The sequence below is a fragment of the Scomber scombrus genome, chromosome 1 (genome assembly GCF_963691925.1).
Source record: "Scomber scombrus chromosome 1, fScoSco1.1, whole genome shotgun sequence".
Classification (NCBI taxonomy): domain Eukaryota; kingdom Metazoa; phylum Chordata; class Actinopteri; order Scombriformes; family Scombridae; genus Scomber; species Scomber scombrus.
In genome coordinates this window covers 7,163,981-7,182,880 of record NC_084970.1, presented here as the reverse complement: position 1 = coordinate 7,182,880, position 18,900 = coordinate 7,163,981, and the positions used below count along the sequence as shown (strand labels likewise).

At 39.1% G+C, this 18,900-nt stretch overlaps 1 protein-coding gene and 1 long non-coding RNA gene across 4 annotated transcripts in view; one reads left to right on the top strand and one right to left on the bottom strand.

The window, feature by feature from the left end:
- The window catches only part of LOC133980884 (uncharacterized), a 31,595-nt gene extending 17,088 nt beyond the window's left edge, over positions 1 to 14,507 (bottom strand). Inside the window, exon 1 of the long non-coding RNA XR_009925190.1 lies at positions 14,458 to 14,507. This is a non-coding gene — a long non-coding RNA (uncharacterized LOC133980884). The remainder of the gene's footprint in view (positions 1 to 14,457) is intronic.
- phkb (phosphorylase kinase, beta) overlaps positions 1 to 18,900 on the top strand; it is a 103,966-nt gene that overhangs the window by 31,636 nt on the left and 53,430 nt on the right. For all 3 annotated transcript variants that reach the window (XM_062419705.1, XM_062419715.1, XM_062419725.1), the window contains 5 exons: positions 5,450 to 5,513; positions 9,231 to 9,326; positions 11,744 to 11,941; positions 16,964 to 17,021; positions 18,716 to 18,793. In XM_062419705.1, the coding sequence (XP_062275689.1) occupies positions 5,450 to 5,513; positions 9,231 to 9,326; positions 11,744 to 11,941; positions 16,964 to 17,021; positions 18,716 to 18,793 (494 nt within the window). The remainder of the gene's footprint in view (positions 1 to 5,449; positions 5,514 to 9,230; positions 9,327 to 11,743; positions 11,942 to 16,963; positions 17,022 to 18,715; positions 18,794 to 18,900) is intronic.

Below are 18,900 nucleotides of genomic sequence, written 5' to 3'. Positions count from 1 at the left end.
ATGTATCATAACTTCTTGCTTCAGAGGGATTGTACAGAGCATGCACAGCTCATAAAATGAGATTTAATGTTAAATGGACTGGACGCTTTGACACTACATGTCACATTCACACACATTCGTACACTGATGGCAGTGGCTACCATGCAGGCCTGCTCATCAGGACTATCTAACATTAACTTTTACATTCATACACCGATGGTACAGCCATAAGGAGCAATTTGGGGTTAAGTATCAACATGTGGACTGGAGGAGCCGGGAATCGAACCTCGGATTGATGGATGACTGCTCTACCTCCAGAGCCCACAACCGGCCCAATTACTATCACTATTCACATTAAAAGATTTTTGGAAAAAATAGGTCACTGACATTTAAAGGACTCAAATGAACAAGTGCAGTTATTGTGATGTTTAGAGGTGTATTGCTTGGTTTCTCTTCCCTCTTTTCCTTATCGCTCTCTTCTCTCTGGTTCTGTTGTTGATCTGACTGAGACTCAAAAAAGAGGCATTGATTTCAAGAGACCTCTATAAAAGTCAAATAAATAAATATATTTATCTTACAAAAACAGAAACATCATGGTCTATCATGGTGACACTTTTCTAACATATTTCAAATCCATGTAGCATCTTATGAATCATCTTCCTGCTTTGATCAAATAAGGACACAGCAAGTATGAGAGGGGCAAGTAGAAATAACCTCTTAGCAAAATTAAGTAGCAGAGATCTTCTGAAATGTGGCCTTCAATTAAAAAAAAAAAAAACTCATAAAAAGCATTTTTTATGAGAAGAAATGGATTTAATGTCAGCGTGGCATATTCAGCCATGGAAATGTCAAATCAGCAAAAGCTAGCAACTAAATAACATCTTTCAATGAACTAATAACCTGTATGAAGGAAATATGCAGTGAACCAACAGTCTGAAGCATTAACTGTTATGATTAAACATATTCTGGACCACATGTTCATAATGAACTCAGATTGCGGTTGACTTATTGTTACATTCGCCGAACTGATTTATCATCCAAGGTCAACCTGGCGTCACTCTCCTCCCTCAGTGTCTCGATAAAGATCCTCAATTTCTGCCATTGCTTATCTCTGGGAAGCATGTTTTTTTTTTCTTTCTTTCTCCAGCAGTCCAACGCTATTGGCAGCAGCTTGCCAAGATATCCTCAAGAAAAGATAAAAAATTCAATAGACTAGTACAAGCACCAACATTAATACTGCTGGCTGCCTTATCGCATGTAGTAGCTGTTACATGTATGCTTGTAAAGTTTGTAGTTTCAAAACGCCAATAAAATTGATAATCATAAAAAAATCAAATCCATGCAGTGAAGAGGAAGTGTGTCCCGTGTTTCTTGCATTTCCTCCGCTCCCGGCCATAGTGTGGATTTCCACAATTAGCCAGCCAGCATTGTACATGTGTGGTTACGCAACACCAATTAACATGCTGTATGCAAATAGAGAACTGTGGCAGGGGCAGATTCAAAACGGTTCCATGTAAACAAGATCTGTGTAAATGATCAAATTGAGTAGTCATTTCTGCTCCCAGAGTGCCAGTGGGCAGAAAAAAAAAGCTCAGTGGAAATGAACAGGAAAGGATGTTCATGTCATTTTGGCATTTTGTCCATATCAAATCAAATGATTCATTTTATTTGCTTCTGCCTCATGTTTATCATCATCATATTCAGTCAAATGACTAGACATGATCTGCTTAATTTAAGGTAGCATATCTGGTCTTGAAATATCTCAAGCTGTTATGAGTTAAATGTGATTCTTTTTATAAATAATGAAAAAAAACCAGGAGCTCACTCATTTGTTCACTAATATTCAACATTGTTCGTGATAGTTATTTTACAACAGCAAATATTGGCATCATCAGAGTCTGAATGTCTTTAAATGTGTTGGCTTATACTCTGTTAATGTATCATCCGTTAGCCTACATGGCCAGAAGTATGTGGAAATTAGAACATTACACCCACATGCTCTTTGTGAACATCTCATTCTGTAAAAATGAGCATTAATATGCTGCAATAACAGCTTCAACTCGTCTGGGTAGGATTTTGGAATCTGGCTTCAGGGATTTGATCTTATTGAGCTACAAGAGCATTAGCGAGGTCACTGATGTTGAGCATTAATACCAGTCAGAGTTCGAAGTCATCCCAAAGTGCCACAAAGTTGGGAATTCATATTGTCTAAATACATCATCATTGTATGTTGTAGCATTAAGACTTTTCTTAATTATAATTAAATGAATGTTTTGACCATCCAGGAAATGTGTTTTCTTGCAGAGAGTCAGATGAGTGGAGTGATACCACTCTCATATATTGCACAGTGAATACAAAGCTCAAGCCAATTAATCAGCTAAGCTGGTTAGCTTAGCACAAAGACTATAAACAGGGGGGAAACTGTTAGCGTGACTGTTTAAGCTAACAAAATCCTCTTTTCAGCACCTCCAAAGCTCACTAATGAACATGTTTTATCTTGTTTGTTTAATCCACACTGAAAACCGAAGTAAAACAACAAGTTGCTCTATTACAGGGCGTCATGTGTGACATATTCTTAGCTGGGTGCTGTAATGAGATACAGTGTGTTCATTAGTGAGCTTTAGAGGTGCTGTAGGCAGAATTTGTTACCTTTGAACAGAGACAAGCTTGTTGTTTCACCGGGAGCGTGTCTATGTTCCCACAGCTCTATGTTCCCACAGCCTTATGTTCCCACAGCTCTATGTTCCCACAGCCCTATGTTCCCACAGCTCTATGTTCCCACAGCCTTATATTCCCACAGCCCTATGTTCCCACAGCCCTATGTTCCCACAGCCTTATGTTCCCACAGTTCTATGTTCCCAAAGCTCTATGTTCCCACAGCCTTATGTTCCCACAGCCCTATGTTCCTACAGCTCTATGTTCCTACAGCCCTATGTTCCCACAATCCTATGTTCCCACAGCTCTATGTTCTCACAGCCCTATGTTCCCACAGACCTATGTTCCCACAGCTCTATGTTCTCACAGCCCTATGTTCCCACAGCTTTATGTTCCCACAGCTCTATGTTCCTACAGCCCTATGTTCCTACAGCCCTATGTTCCTACAGCCCTATGTTCCCACGTTTCTAAGAAATTATTCAAATTTAGGCACTATGTTCCCACATTTCCAAGAGATTATTAAAATGTAGACCCTACGTTCCCACAGTCCTCCATCCCACAGACATGTGTGGTGTCCTGGTACCTCTGTGAGGCTACGAGTGAAAGTCCCTCATGAGCAATAATTTACAAATCAAGCACTGGGGTGGGCACAACGCCGTCCTGATTGGGCCGTCTTTTTGCGCTCGCAAGATCAGGTAGACCAGGCTTTTCTCCTCATTGGGTTGACCAGTCTATCGGATACGGCACGGCACATGGGCTTTAAGCTTTGGCATAACCAGGGACTTATGGAGCCGAATTTTCAAATTTCACAAATTTAAAACATTTAAATGTTGAAGTTCTATCCAATCTGCTGATGCCTCACTATCATGCTGGAGACTGGGGTTTGTTTCCAACTTGGGCCGTTAAGATTCACGTGTGACACTGGGTGCCGTAGACCCAGATGAGTGTGTCCCCTCACCCTGTGGGAACATAGGGCCTCATTTTGGAAAAAAAAATGTTAGAAATGTGTGAACATTGGGCTGTGGGAACATAAGGGCCTCATTTTGGAAAAAAAAAAGTCTAAGTAATGTGGGAACATATAGCTGACCCCGTTTCACCTTGTTTCCCTGTTATGCTAAGCTAAGCTAACTAGCTTCTGATTGTAGCTTTATATTTAACTACTGTACAGACATGAAAGAGTGGTAACAATCAAAAGTATACAAAAGTGTCAATAGAGGTGTCCACTAGGGCCTGACCCATACTGGATTTTTGGGGCCAATGCAGATACCGATATTAAGGAGCAAAAAACTTCCGATATCGATATACCACCTGATCATTTCAAATATATATAAACAATACATACATAAACATACTCTTTTTTCTTTACAATGATTCCTTGTGACAAAGATATGTAATAGAGCCATGATATGTTACCATTTGACAATAAACTTTATTGAATAAAATGACATCAGTGCACTGAAAGAGTAAACTTCACTGGGAATTTTCTAATTATAAATAACTATAACTAACTAAATAACAAAAAACACATATATTAAACTTGAATTAAGAAAAAGGATTCAATATACATTAAATGTCGGCACATATCGGACAACATATATGCCAATACAGATATATCTGTGAAAGGTCAATATCGGCTGATAATCTGCTGACTGATATATCGGTCGGGCTCTAGTATCCCAGTGTCATAGTATAAGAATGCACTGGCCATATATCAATAGATTACCTTACATTTGTTGACTTGTGTTTCGCGCAGCATACGCACAGTTTACTTTATTAACCCAAGCACACTGAAAGTTAAGGATGCATATGAAGCAATCAACCCAATATTACCTCAACTGGAATATGAACCACTTTGTGTAAACACATTCACTGGTAGGAAAGGAAAATATTGTTTGCACTATACAGTAATATTTTCATCATTCGGATCTTTATTTTTCAACTGTCAGCTGGAACTATTTCATCATCATTGCTCTGTTTTAGCCCTGCTTCCTAGTGTCTCTGTTTTAACCTTATGTTTTCCCGCAAAGCTTTATATCTCCTCTATCTCTGTGTGAGGTGCTGACAGCCTTGCTGAACATCACTGGCTGTTCTTGCTCGTGTGTGTGTGTGTGTGTGTGTGTGTGTGTGTGTGTGTGTGTGTGTGTGTGTGTGTGTGTGTGTGTGTGTGTGTGTGTGTGTGTGTGTGATTGTTGTACAGAACTGCTTTCAACACGGCTCCATTCCAGCTCAATTTTGTATTAGCCAGCCATCCTCTGTATTTTAAGCATAAATTCAGGCTTCACTAATGGTATTGGCCACATTTTGTTATGTCAGCAGATCTATTGCCAGTCATCGCAGAGTTACTTTCAATTTCCACCCCTCATTCCCCCACGCCCCCCCCTCCTCCTTTTCTTTTCTAGGGAAATCTTGGCAGGGTAGAAAGGGAAACAAAATGACAGTGAAATTGATTCACATTTAGTCTGCATTGCAATCACAGTAGCCAGCCAGTGTGAAATTCACTAGAAGTTTTTTTTTTTTTTTTTTTTTTTAAAGAGATCCATTATCTACAGTAGACCACACTCTCAGGAGCCTTCAGCATCATTGAATCCCAACAGATAGCCATATAAATTCAAGTGTAATTCTCAATGCTTCAGTTTTGTATGTTTGTTTTTTATCTAACTTCTGACAATTGAAAGACGCTCCTGATTCCTATCGCCGCCTTCATCAGAGGACCACATTTGTTGTCACTCCCTTTCTACTGTGTATCAATTTCAGTGAAATCTGCTTATTGCGTGTTTGTCTGATGTCTGATGCTCAGTGTTTCATATCTTTGCAGCTCTGTGGGCCTGGCTAAAGCTGCTCTGGAGGCCATCAATGGATTCAACCTGTTTGGAAACCAGGTACGTTGAATAATTTACCCAAATCACATTTTCTCTCTCCACTCGTGCGAGTCCCCAGACGCACGTATGTTTGTCTCTCATGTAATCGTGCCACATGATGCAATATCACATTATAGATATGCAGCCTAGTTTCTGATTTAGGTCTGCGGGGGCCTGTTACATCTCCATACATCAGCCAGATATGCTTGATGTCCTGTGCAAAGAAAAATCACCAGCTTGTGTGGCAGAATGTATATGGCTTTTTTAACAAGTAAGATATTATCAGTATTATTAGCGCCGCTGTCATCGAAGACAGAATATTTCTGCGAGTGCATGTTTGACCACCAGGAGGATCATTTCCTATGTTTACATTCAGCTCAGCAAGTTGTTTGTTCTCCTACAGACTTTGATGGATGCTCCACACTTGATGTTTGTCCTCCCATTTCTCTCCAAATCTCCCAGTCTGTTTTACAATGTCCATTAGTGGATATCTTTTTTTTTTCCTTTCTTGCTTGTGTGGAGGAAAGAGAAAAACAGGGACATTCATTACACCTGGTAATGGATTGGAAAATGGAGCCATCCACTTACTGTAGCGAGCCTCCCCTCCTCTTATTATCTTTTTCTTTTTCTCCAGCCGGGGCGTTAGCCAGCGATGGCTACTCAGGAAATCTAATGCATCTGAACATGGGAGTGTTTTCCTCATCATCTTAGCTGAGTGCACGTTAAAGTCACCATTTGTGTTTCTCTTCTGATCAGCCGCTGAACGACGGATTTAACCGGGCCTTGAAATAGATTTTGTCATCGAGCTTAGCTTGTTGAAAGAATCAATTTATAGAGGTGGCTGCTTTACGATCCATGCAGTGTGAGGCTTCTGTAAATGTGTATATGTGTGTGTGTGTGTGTGTGTGTGCGTGTGTGTGTGTTTCTCATCCAGTCTCTTGTTCCTCTGTGGGAATTGAGGCGCTACAAGCCATCCAGTTGCTTATTAATGATCTCTATCAATCTTGATTTCCCAGCTGACTCTCATCCTTCCAACACCAAATGTAACTCCCACAGCCCCCAGTAGCCGGAACATTGAGTACGTTCTGAACTCCGTTATCACATTTTGCTCCGGCTGCAGACACTTGTGGGTGCATGTGTCACTTTTTGCCTTTGTGCTAAATAAATGGACGGGCAGCCTTCAATTTTGTGAACTTTTGATTTTTTGCTTTTTTTTCACTATCTCCCCGGAGTCTCAGAGCAGATGCAAAGATAGCAGTTTCTCGGTGTGACAAATTGAAGTCGGTAGATAAAATCGATCTTGGCGAGAGGAGGATCATTCAACTTTAAAACTGGCCATTAAATTCACGGAGCTGTGTACACATGGCTGGACAATCAAATCCTAACAGGTTCCACTTTCTATCTCGGGACTGTCAGCTAATTCACACCCAGTCAAGAGCAGGGATAAAGTGGAGTGGACACTTACCCAACTCAATCCACTTTTTTTATTTATTTTTTATTCATCTTTTCTTTCTTGTGGAATAGCATTTACATTTTCAATTTGACATAAATCTATTAATTAAATTCTTTCACTTCATGCTAGCACAGAAAATGGTGTCAAGTTGATTTATACTGTGTCATTATAGGGTCTTAGAAAGGGTTCATTATGAAATCTACTTTCTGTCAGTGTTTATATGCAACCCCTAATGATAGTAGTCATACTGATGGTTTTCTGGCAGAGATTATGGTGGCCTGTAATTGACTCATAAAGTCACATTTTCATGATAGAGGGAAGCACTCTAACTTCTCAGAGTAGCTGGAGGGGGTAAGTAGTGTAGTATGGAGAGGTTTAAAAATTTATAGTTGAAAATTTGACCGATTTTGTTTTGTTTTTTGGCAGTCGTTTGCCTATATGTAGGAATGATTACAAGTTATAGTTCTCTTTTAATGGTTGTCTCTGCTGTTACTGGTAGAGCACATTTAGAGTTACGGTTATATTTTTCAGAAAAAATTTCAAACTCACATTTAACTCAACCTGACTCTTGTGCTGTGGTTTACAGGAACTTTTCAGGTGGCTAGTGGCAGAAAAATCGCTTATGTCATGAAGCCTGTTAATGGTGGTTTTCAAAAGTAATAAGATTTTGATTCATTTATTTTTTTGTTGGATGTAGACTAGTTTAAGACGGCGTACTGCACAGAGAGATGTTAAGATTTGAAAAATAATTCAACGTAATGAGATGTCCATTAATGATAAAGGCAGTAATGGTAAAAATGCATTAACAAATCTGAATATTCTCATAAAATGACATTTGATATGTTGTCAGTGTGAGTATTTTAGCAGTCTAATTTTCTGAACAGTCAGTAATCCGGTAAATCCAGTTTAATACTAGTAATTATGATTCTGAATGGACTAATAAAACCACAGTAAACAGTAATGGACACTGACCACATCACTCTGATTTTCGGGCTTGGAAGGTGAGGGTGTGTCCAATTTGAATTGTACAGGAAGACTCAGTTTTGTTGTGTTTGAACAAGTCAGAGATGGTTTGAAGAAAACTACAAGAAGAGGAAAAGCCATTGAGTTGTGGCATCAAAACTCAGATGAATTCTAGAAAGACTGCACAAAATAATGTGTGACTTTCTGTTGTTTCTAAATGACAGTTTTCTAGAATTTAATGATATAAAAAAAAGAGATTGATAATTGTTATGTTTGTGTAAAATGGTTCTTAGTCAAAGTCAGTTATTAAAATGATCCCTGTTTAATGGATCATGCAGATCAAAGTGCATTTTAATGTAAATGGACATCTCAACCATTTAATAGTGGCTCATATTTTTAAAACTTCTTTGTCCGTCATGCCCAAATGAATTATGAAACTCCTTTTTTCAGAGTGGAACTATAAGAGGCTGAACATATATAAAAAATCGGCTTGAAGATGTTTGAATGAAACCACAGTCAAGAGAGAAAAAACCAAGACTAATTGACTCGTCTTACATGCTCAGTTTTCTTACACTCTGCTGCTATAACACCGGAAAAGGTCTCCCTGTGAGGGCCATTTCTCTGACTTGTCACACAGCTGCTTACATCAGTGGCCCCCAATCCACTGCACTATGTAAATTGCTACAGGAAAGCTTGCTGATTTGACTAAAAGCCCTGGGTGGACCTGTTTTAGGAAGGAAAAAAATAGACTCTGGCAGTATTCATACATAATGCATTTGACTTACATTAGAAACTGCTTAGCAGGTTGAGGAGTGACTCAGTTGGTTTTATGTCAGGGCTGCTGATGGATGGCTGAAGTGCACTGGACCAACTTTTTAAAACCTGAAATGGTTTGATCACTTTGCGTTACTAAGTAAAAGTGTAAACTGGCCCCTCTCTTAAGTGCACTGGATGGACAAACCGCATTGACTTAGCCACTTTTCATTTTTGTATGTGGGTATTTTGAAGTGATAGGATGACTCTCAACTCTCTGTTGTTAAAGCACTCCCACACTGTACTTCAAATAAATTTGCAACCCAAAAATATCACCCTGGTTTAACAGCGAAAGAGTATGTTTTGATGTGAGGAGGTGTGATGGTGGAGGCTTTAAAGTGGGCCGCATGTCGTTTTTCCCATTACACTGTGAAATGTCTTTTTTGATCGACTTGTTGTGAATTCTTTTTCGTGTTTACAGGTGTCCACATGCAAAATATGTTGTTGTACTTGTACCGTGTGTTACAGAGTTACTGGATTGCAGTCTGTATTTGTGTTTTGCTCTGCAGGGCTGTTCATGGTCAGTGATATTTGTGGATCTGGACGCCCACAACAGAAACAGGCAAACCCTCTGCTCCCTACTGCCCCGAGAGTCACGCTCCCATGTGAGTCCATCAATCATCTATCTATGCATCTACCACAATCACCCTATGGATGACTACAAAACCTATAAATGGGATACTTTTAATAGCCACACTAGCAGCAATGATTGGTAGAGATTATACACACAGCTGCACCACTTAGACAAAAAAAGCATCTAAATGTGCACCTGTGAACATTTTTTTCTAAAATCTACAGGAGATCAGCTAAGTAGCCAACATTTGAATTTTCATATAGCTTTTTAGTGTTGTCACTCAATGCTGGTCCATCCACCACTCGGGTCCAGACTGAAATTTTTCAACAACTGTTAAATACATAGCAATGAAATGTTGTCCTCAGAAGATGAACCCTACTGACTTTGATGATTCCTTGACTTTTCATCTAGTGCCAACAGCTAGTTGTATTTTTTTCACTTGAATAGGGATCTTAACATCTTCTCAATGGATGGCTAAAAATGTGTTATGGTCAGTCATGGTACCAAGAGATATATCTGAATGACTTTCGTGATGGTCAGACTTTAACTCTAGTGCCAACATGAGGTTGATGTTTTGTTGGTTTTAAGTGAATAGTCTCAACAAGTATAGTAGGAATTGTAATGGAAATTGGAACAGGTCTAGTATCAGGTCAGATACTTTGGTTTATGTCTAAATACCCACAGACGTAATGTCATTCCCATTAGCCTCACTTGTACTTTGTGTTAAGTGCAAATTTGCATATGTTAGCATGCAAATGTGTTTAACTAAGATGGTATTCTTGGTTATCATTATACATGCTAGCATTGTCATTGTGAGTATGTTCGCATAAAGATGTTAGCATTTAGCTCAAAGCACTGTTGCTTAGCACAGGCTAAGTGCTACCTCACAGAGCTGCTAATATCCTCTGCCAACCACATATAACTGTAGTAAATGTCATGGAAATCCATCTAATAGTTTCTGAGATATTTTACTCATTATGGCACTAACGAAAGCATTTGGGGGATCATCAGAGTCATTTGGCTTTATCCTCTGGGGAATATGAATTTCATAAAAATCTATCCAATATTTAATGATATACTTGAGTCTGGACTGAGCAGCTGGGTGACTAATCTCAACCTATCAAATACTGAAATAGAAAACTGCAAAACATATGCCAAAACATTTTAAAGTTTAATTGCTCACATCAAACAAATCACAGACGCACAGTAATATGTCAGTGGATATCTGTAATTCAATGATGCATTTCCCTCACAGTGCAGTCTTAAATCCATACATACCTGTATTATTGATGGTTCAGTATTGACAAGACCTAGGGAAAGTGACAAGTGGCAATACAGCTGGAGGGAGGTAAAGCTGCAAAAAGAGGTGAAAAAAATAAATGGTATGTAGTGGGAGAAAGCAGGAGCACAATCATTTCCCTTCTCCCCACTCCAGCGCCTGCAGACACTTAAATGATCACATCTCTCTCTGTGAGCTGAATGTGTCAGGCAGAATAGCTGCCATCAGCTTGTGAGGAAATGAGTGTAATTAGACGACCAGAGAGACATTATAGCCATATGAGATTGATGTTACGAAGAAGGAAGGAGTGCAGTTGGCAGCGGGACACCAATATAGTACACAATGATGTCAAGATAACCAAAATATCAATATAATATCAGTACCTCTTATGCTATGGCAAAATATTGGAATTCAATATTTAATTTTAGACACATTGAATTTCTGCACTAAATGTGTTCTGCAAGCTGGTATCCCATTTCAGCTATACTTGCCAAAGTGCACGTAGGTTGGACTTGTAACAAGTGGTTGAAGAATAAGAAGGTATTGAAAAAGACAAGAGCAGCAGGTGGCTCCTTTGTGAGCCTCAGAGATCTGTGAAGATTTTAAGATAGTACAGCTGTACAAGACCTAACAGTGGTTTGTCCTTTAGCTGGCTGACATACTGGTCCATAGCTGTCATAAAGTGTGAGACTGCAGTTATTAGGAATGCAAGTATTTTATTTTTTGGAAGCTACTCTGTCTAATAAACTTTAATTACTGCAGTGTGGCTGTTTGCAGTGAAGCTTGGGCCTAATTGTTTTCAATTACATTGCTTAATAGAGTAAACCAAACAACTGAAATGAGAGTTTTAGATGCCCAGTTGTAATATCTTGTCAGTCCTAATAATAATTTTCATTCCTAATGATTATTCCAATTAAATTTTATTTGGCAGTTCATGATTTTAAATAAGGGTGCTGTAGTTTGTGGTTCATAACCACAAGCTTTTACTCTTTTTCACCCTGTATCACCCTGTATCTACCAATACAGTAACTTTAAGTGATTGTGGTTAGCTCTTTATTCTGATATTCTGTTCTGTTTAAGTTCGGTTTAAGTGGGAAACAAAACTGTAGATTTGTAGACAAGGTTTTTAAGTTGTCTTTAGTGAGTCTGTGTTCTTTTCTCTTTGGCAGAACACAGATGCTGCCTTGCTTCCAACCATCAGCTATCCTGCGTTTGCAGTGGACGATGACGCCCTCTGCACTCAGACACTTGACAAGATTGTCCGCAAGCTGCGGGGCAAATATGGCTTCAAGCGCTTCCTCCGTGATGGCTACCGCACCGCAAATGAAGACAAGAATCGCAACTATTACAAACCTGCAGAAATGAAGGTAGTGCTTTTGCCAGAAGGAAGATTTTTATTTCATGTTCTGTTTTTCTCTTTTTATCTGTGCCTTATTATTTATTAATTGTTTTAGTGAATTCCTCCAACCTTTGATGTTAAGTAGGACTTCCACATCAGACATGATAGGATGATTCTCAATAAGGCTAGTGCTAACTTCATTCAGCTAAAGACAGTTCTTACACATCCATCTCTTAATGACAGACATGAAAAATACAGAACACATTATGTATCCTAACATGTTTTAGATAGACGCATAGCTGAGTGTCATCAGCATAACAATAATAATATACCTGATAATATACCTCAAAAAGGAGGATTGATAGAAAACATACAGCATAATTAACAGTGGAGGATCCAGGACAGACCCTTGAGGAACACCATTAGAGATTAAAAGAATAGTCCCTCCTACTTTCAACAGGTCAAGTTTAAAGTGAAATGTTCTTTTTTTAAATGTTTTATATTACAAACCATGTTAAGACTAAGGCTCCATTTACACCTTGTATTAATATGTGAACTGTATCTGGATGCAGGTGTAAATGGGGTATGCAAGTCTACATCCACACTAGGGGCTCTGTGAGGCTCTACTTACGCACAGCAGTGCTTTGAGCTAAATACTAACATCAGCATGCTAACATGCTTACTATGATATTATCATCATTTTATATGCTGTTGGAAACACATACAACCTAAAAAGTTCAACTTGGAATAGCTTGAATTTGACATTTGAAAAGTTTTTGAAATGTCTAATCCTTCTAAAGGTATTATCCTTTTATGATAATGCTAAAAGATCTGCCTGTGACTTAGCCTCTCACATTTCAAGTGTTTAAATCCTCCAGATATTTCACCGTAAATCTTCCTGTCTTTGGGTGTGCATGAATCAGTTCCTATCAGTGTGTGCTCATGCATACAATATGCATGTATGTGTATGACTGTGAATTCAATGTCCTTTTGTAAATCCCTTGTGATCCTGGCGAAATGACACGAAATGTGCATAAACTTCAGAATCAGCTCAGTGAGCGTACAATGAGTGAGTCAGATGCTGGACACTTAATGCTAAACAAATCATTGCATTAGCCGCAGAACTAACCTCTCAGAGTATGAGCTCAGGAAGGTAGGTGGAGAGAACAACAGAGATCAGCCAGAGTTTCGGTTTGGCCTGGAAAGTCTTTCATGAAGTCTCATGGGTTCTGAGCGACTGCTATTGAGCATTTAAAAACCTCAGTGCATCTTTCACATATCAATGTCACACAAGTGGCATTGAGGCCTCTTGACTTCAGATGGGAAGTGTGCAACTACAGAGATGATCCAGTGCTTGAGTATCTCATCATGGAAGAGTACATGATGTACTGAAAAAGTAAAAGATTGGATGCTACGCTTTCACAATAAGGTCACTGAAGAGGTCTGGCGTCACCACAGTTTGTGACACAACTTTGATATTATTACCAACTTCCTGTAGTTCCACCTACAGTTAAGGCTTGGTTATTTCTCAATCAGACGATTCATGAAAGCAACACCAGTTCTATTTTAAATGTTGAACAAAATTTGAGATGAGGTCTGAAACAAGGCTGACTTCTTAAGCTTCCAACTTATACCACATATATAGTTTACTATTGTTATTTGCAACTGGAATGAATCGACATTTACAAAGAAAACACTGCCAAATCATTTGCAATAGACATATTACACATGAAATATTAGTCCTTAAAATAGCTAGAGTTCTGCCCTGATTTGAAGTCCTTGTGGCCGACCAGCAGTGACCTGTTTTTTATGTACTTAAACAGGACTCGACAGATTGATGTTCAGCTCAGAGCTCTGACAGCTGCCATGTGGCTGTGACAAATGTTTCCGACAATATTTTTGCCTTTTGCAAAATTAGATTGCATTTGGTGGTTCTTTTATTTGCAGGAGAGAGACAGGTGCAGCCTTTGCGTTGAAAACGATCGAAAAGACACAGAAAGCAGAAGTTTGTTCCGCATGTTGCAAGTCCTGGCACACAGGACACTCATGGGGCAAGAACACCCAACTCTGAACCACTTGATGCTTTGAAATTAACTCTCTTTAATCCTGCAGCTAATAAAAGACAAAGACTTTACGATTAAGTAGTCGTAAAACATTATTTAATGCATTGGTCCCTTTAGGCTCTAACCTTCCCTCAGCTCTATCAGCAGGCTGGAAGATTTACTGAGAAAGACACTGATGCCAGTTAATTTTCATAATTTAAACTTGTGATTGCTCCTGCTGCCGTTTCCCCTTCCATCGACTAACAGTTATATATTTGCAACTACATCAGCAAATACTGCAATTGAAAAGAATCCATTTATATGAGAGGAAACTGTGCCAGGTGGTAATTTATTACACAATGCAGTTAAGATTATTATTTCTTAGTAATGAATATTAAAAAAGCTGCTGATTTTTTTTAATGTAGTAAAGATGCACTTGCCAATTTTACAGGTGTAATGGAGGAATGATATTACAAATGTGAAATAAGAAGTGAAATGTTACCTCCTTTGAGTGATAAGCCAAGCACACCGAGTAATAAAATGCCAGGGGAGTATCTGACACAGTGTGAGCTCTGCCTGGTGAAGAAGAAGTCCGAGGTAGACTCTGTCTCCCTGCAGAAGACATCGAGTGAAGTTGTTGTTGGTGTTTAAGAGAGAATTCGCAGCAGGGCAGACGTCTGTGCTCCATGTCTGTTTACCATTGACAGAGAGCAGCAGCCTGTGTGATAGACAGTTTTACCAATCAGTCGAGCCGCTCAAGCACAAAACACCAGGGATCCCTGGCTGTTTACAGCCTCAACGGGCCAAAAAGCACAGGCCTCATTGGGTGACTGCCTCAGCTCTCCCTTTCTCTCTTAAACCTACTCCCCTCCCTCTAAATAAACCCTCCTCTGCTTCTGTATCTGTTTATGCACCTTCCTTCCTGCCATTTTACACTTTTTGTCTCTCATCCTCCTCTCACCACCCGATAGCTGCTGTTGCTTCTTATCTCGGCCGAAACACACATTTTGAAGCCATGCATACCTGCGTAATCACAGAGCGCAGGCATTAACCATTTAAAGAAGCACATTCAACACACAGACGGTAGAGTCACAGCTCGGTGATTATTATTCTGCTGCTGTATGTATGTATTTGTGTGGGTGCACCGGCTCTAACAGCCATTTGTGATTGCATTAGGACGTAATCTCTGTCATCTTCCATCAGCGTGGAGATTATTGAAAGAGATGGGGGGCAAAGATAGTGAGGGCTAATGACATGTATAGTTACGTGCGCTAAAACACACACAAACACAAACACACACACACACACACACACGCTGAATGATGGATCTCAGGCTAATAAAGCGTGCAGCTGTTTGATCTTTTTACATGCTGACCTTGATGATTCACACACATTTGGAGACTAACAAAATGGTTATTCTAGCAAGGACAGATGTGCTTTTTTCACCGCTTGTTTGTGTTGATCCTCTTTAGCCGAGCCCAAACAAGCTGAAATTGAATTATTGGAAGTAATAGTCAGGGAATAATCCAACAAGTGATGGTGCTAATGTCAATCCAAGTGTTTGTTCAGGAACAATTTTTTTTTCCAGCTGCTGCCACGTGCTGGTTTTTTATTTATCTGTGTTCACTCAGCTGAAAGCAGTCGCACAGTCATGCATAAGCACATCAATTACTCTTTCAGCTTGATTGGTCAGTCAGTCAATCAGTTTCTAAGTTAATGGCATGAAGAGTTTTCATGAGGGAGAGGTTTAATTTACAGAGAGAATCATAACATATGTAGTTGTTTCCACACGGGTGATGAGGGGTCACTGAATGTACTGATGAGTGTGAAAATGATGATGATGTGAATCTTTACAGTCACCAGATCTGGTGGCTTACTACTGGTTCCAGCACCTTACTAAGGTATGTTTGGTTCAGTCCAAACAAACCTGGTTTTTATGAGCTGCCTGGTACAGACTTAAAAACTGGACTGAATCTGCCTAGAAAGGAGGGTCTTTGTCTGATGGTGGGCTGATGTGGTTTGTTCAGTGATGTAAAAGCAGCCTAATTCAACAGCTAAACTACTATGAAGCCTATTTAGCCTAATTTTGCATCATTCAGTAACAATGGTAACATGTATGCAGAGATTTTCCATGGTGCATTAGAAAGTGAAAAGGAGCTGAGACAGATGAGTGTTGAGCTTGTATCTTACTCTGTATTTTAGCAGAAAGGGAGTAAAATGCAAATGTAATGACCAGAAATATGCTACAAAATTCCTTCTTTTTCTTTGGCATCCATGTCTGCCTCTTATCACTATTCATGATATTCTATGTCCAGTTGCAGCCTTGACTAACACAATGTTTCTATTCTAATAAGATTGTTTTCTTTGTGAGCTCTTTTTGACCACCAGAGGAGATAAATATACAGACATGCTGTCTGTTTCTGAAATTTAATTTCCTCACTTGGGTCCATGTTGCACTGATGATGAAGGATGACAGTTGTCAAAACTGTCTAGTCAGTGACTTACAGTTTTTGGTTTATTTGCAATAAGCACAGTGTGAACACAAACTGGACCCAAACTAGAGGGCAACAAAGTGTCATTTTATACCATGTCCATATTCAATATAAGCTACAGGTGTGGTGTTGTTGCAGTTTTTCTACATCAAATAATCTTTGTATTTATTCTACTTCTAAGTCTTTTAGCATTCCTCTCAGTTTGCCTCATGTATTTGTGTTTACTGTTGCATCATAAACTTTCTGACATTTCAGATCTTCATATATGCTCTTTAAAACAATCAGCACAACTTTTGAATATAAGAAAATGACCTTGAGGAGAAGCATTATTATTATTCCTGTCTGTTCTGTCAGTTTTTTCATGCTCAATGTCATGTCTGCTTTTTTCCCTGTGCCATGCTGTTATATATTCAGTGCTGCTGAAGTTCAGCCATCCGCTGCTTTCAAGCCCCTGTGCCTCTGTCCTCTCTCTGAAATGGAAAAGCAGTAATTCCTCCTCTCTCCGTCTCTCTACAGCTTTTTGATGGGATCGAGTGCGAGTTTCCCATGTTTTTCATCTACATGATGATTGACGGTAAGCCTTGTTCTATCCATAGCTGCTGTTAAGATGCCTCAAGTGGGTCATTGGCAAGATAGAAGTCAGACGTGGGGCATTTGACAGGAAATTACATTTTCTTGTTTGTCAGGTTTTAGAGGACTTAGGAGTACTTTTTTAAAAGGATGTGGCGTGTGGAATGTGTGGGTGAACCTTGGGGAATGGTCAGAAATAAACTAACGAGTCATTTCTCCAACATAATATGAATTCAAGCATCATTTAATCCCCCTCATTTCATTTTATACTCCACTCACATTTTTCTGACCGATAAACAATTGTGATTTATGCCTTGTTGTCCCAGCTCAGACCTTCAAATGGTTTATGTTTATGGGACCGTCTCTTAACAGCCCAAAAAGCATAAAGCATCCATCAAATTGATCCAAACCTCTAAAAGTAAGACACAAACAAAGCCAGCAGAAATAAAAACAAAGCAAAGTGAATAAAATGCTTTAAAACTATCATGTGTACTTACAGTAGAAAAGTTACAACACTGGAAAATCACTACCTTTTGTTGCCTTTTCAGCCCTGAAGAGCATGTCTTCCCATTGGAGGACATTTAACTGTGACTATTGTATTCACATTTAGCTGACTGATGAAGTTAACTTATGTGAAATTGATTTCTGATTAGACTGATGTAATGTGTTTTATTTGTGAAGCACTTTAACTTCACAGCTGCTATAATCAATATTTTTTATCAGCAATGGATCAAATAACTCAAATTACTGTGAATGGGAAAGTGGTAGCTCATAGCAACAAACCCACAGAGAATGATCTTCTGACTCTGCAATCCCCCTCAGCGTTTTAATTTTTTTTAATGTGTTTTTTGGAGTTTGGAGCCCACAACTTTACTGTTTCAGTTCACTCTCACAGATCTCATTAGCATATTGAGAGCAGGCAGCTGTTTTCTGCAAATAAAGCTGTAAAATCACACTGTACACTACCTGCCCAGCACCAAATAGCACACATAAAGTTAATAGGTAGTCACATAAAGACTAGCTGGTGAAGACGATGCTAAATTGTTGGGAGCTATTGACTAGAAGCTAAATATCCAGACAGAGGAGCTGTACTTTTGGAGACCAAAAGTAGATCTATAAGAGGAAGAGTTACGATATTGGGTGTTCATTGGGTGTTTTGTGGTGAGCTTGCCTCCATCCGATCAGAAAATCAGGTCATTCATTATATTGAACGATTAGTGTAAATATGTTTAATGCATCTCATTTTATATTAAACAACTCATGCTGTAATATGTAGAATATTCATTAAAATTTAAAAGTAAAGTACATTTTTAAAAAGTTATTTTTTACTGTAGGGCAACCAAAGAACTGAGTTCATCTAAAAAAGTCCATGTCGCAGTTTTAGACTTAGATTTCAGAATGCGCCCTTGCATTGTAAACACACATCATGTACGTGCACATACAAACACACAGTTACACCCACTCACACACATGCATTAAGTACTCACAGCAACTACTCCTTATTTTCCTCAACGTTACATGTACATGAGCATCTGGATTGTATAGATTTGAATAGAATTTAAATGTTGAATGTTCGGTTAACTCTGGGTGTGTGTGTGTGTGTGTGTGTGTGTGTGTGTGTGTGTGTGTGTGTGTGTGTGTGTGTGTGTGTGTGTGTGTGTGTGTGTGTGTGTGTGTGTGTGTGTGTGTGTGTTGCAGGCGTGTTCAGAGGAAATAAGGCTCAGGTCAAAGAATACCAGGAACTTCTTGAACCTGTCATCTTCCAGTCTTTTGAGGGTGAGTAATCACATGAAAACATACAAATACACACACACACACACACACACACACACACACACACATAAATATGCAGTGACCACAGGATTACACATTACAAGCGCACA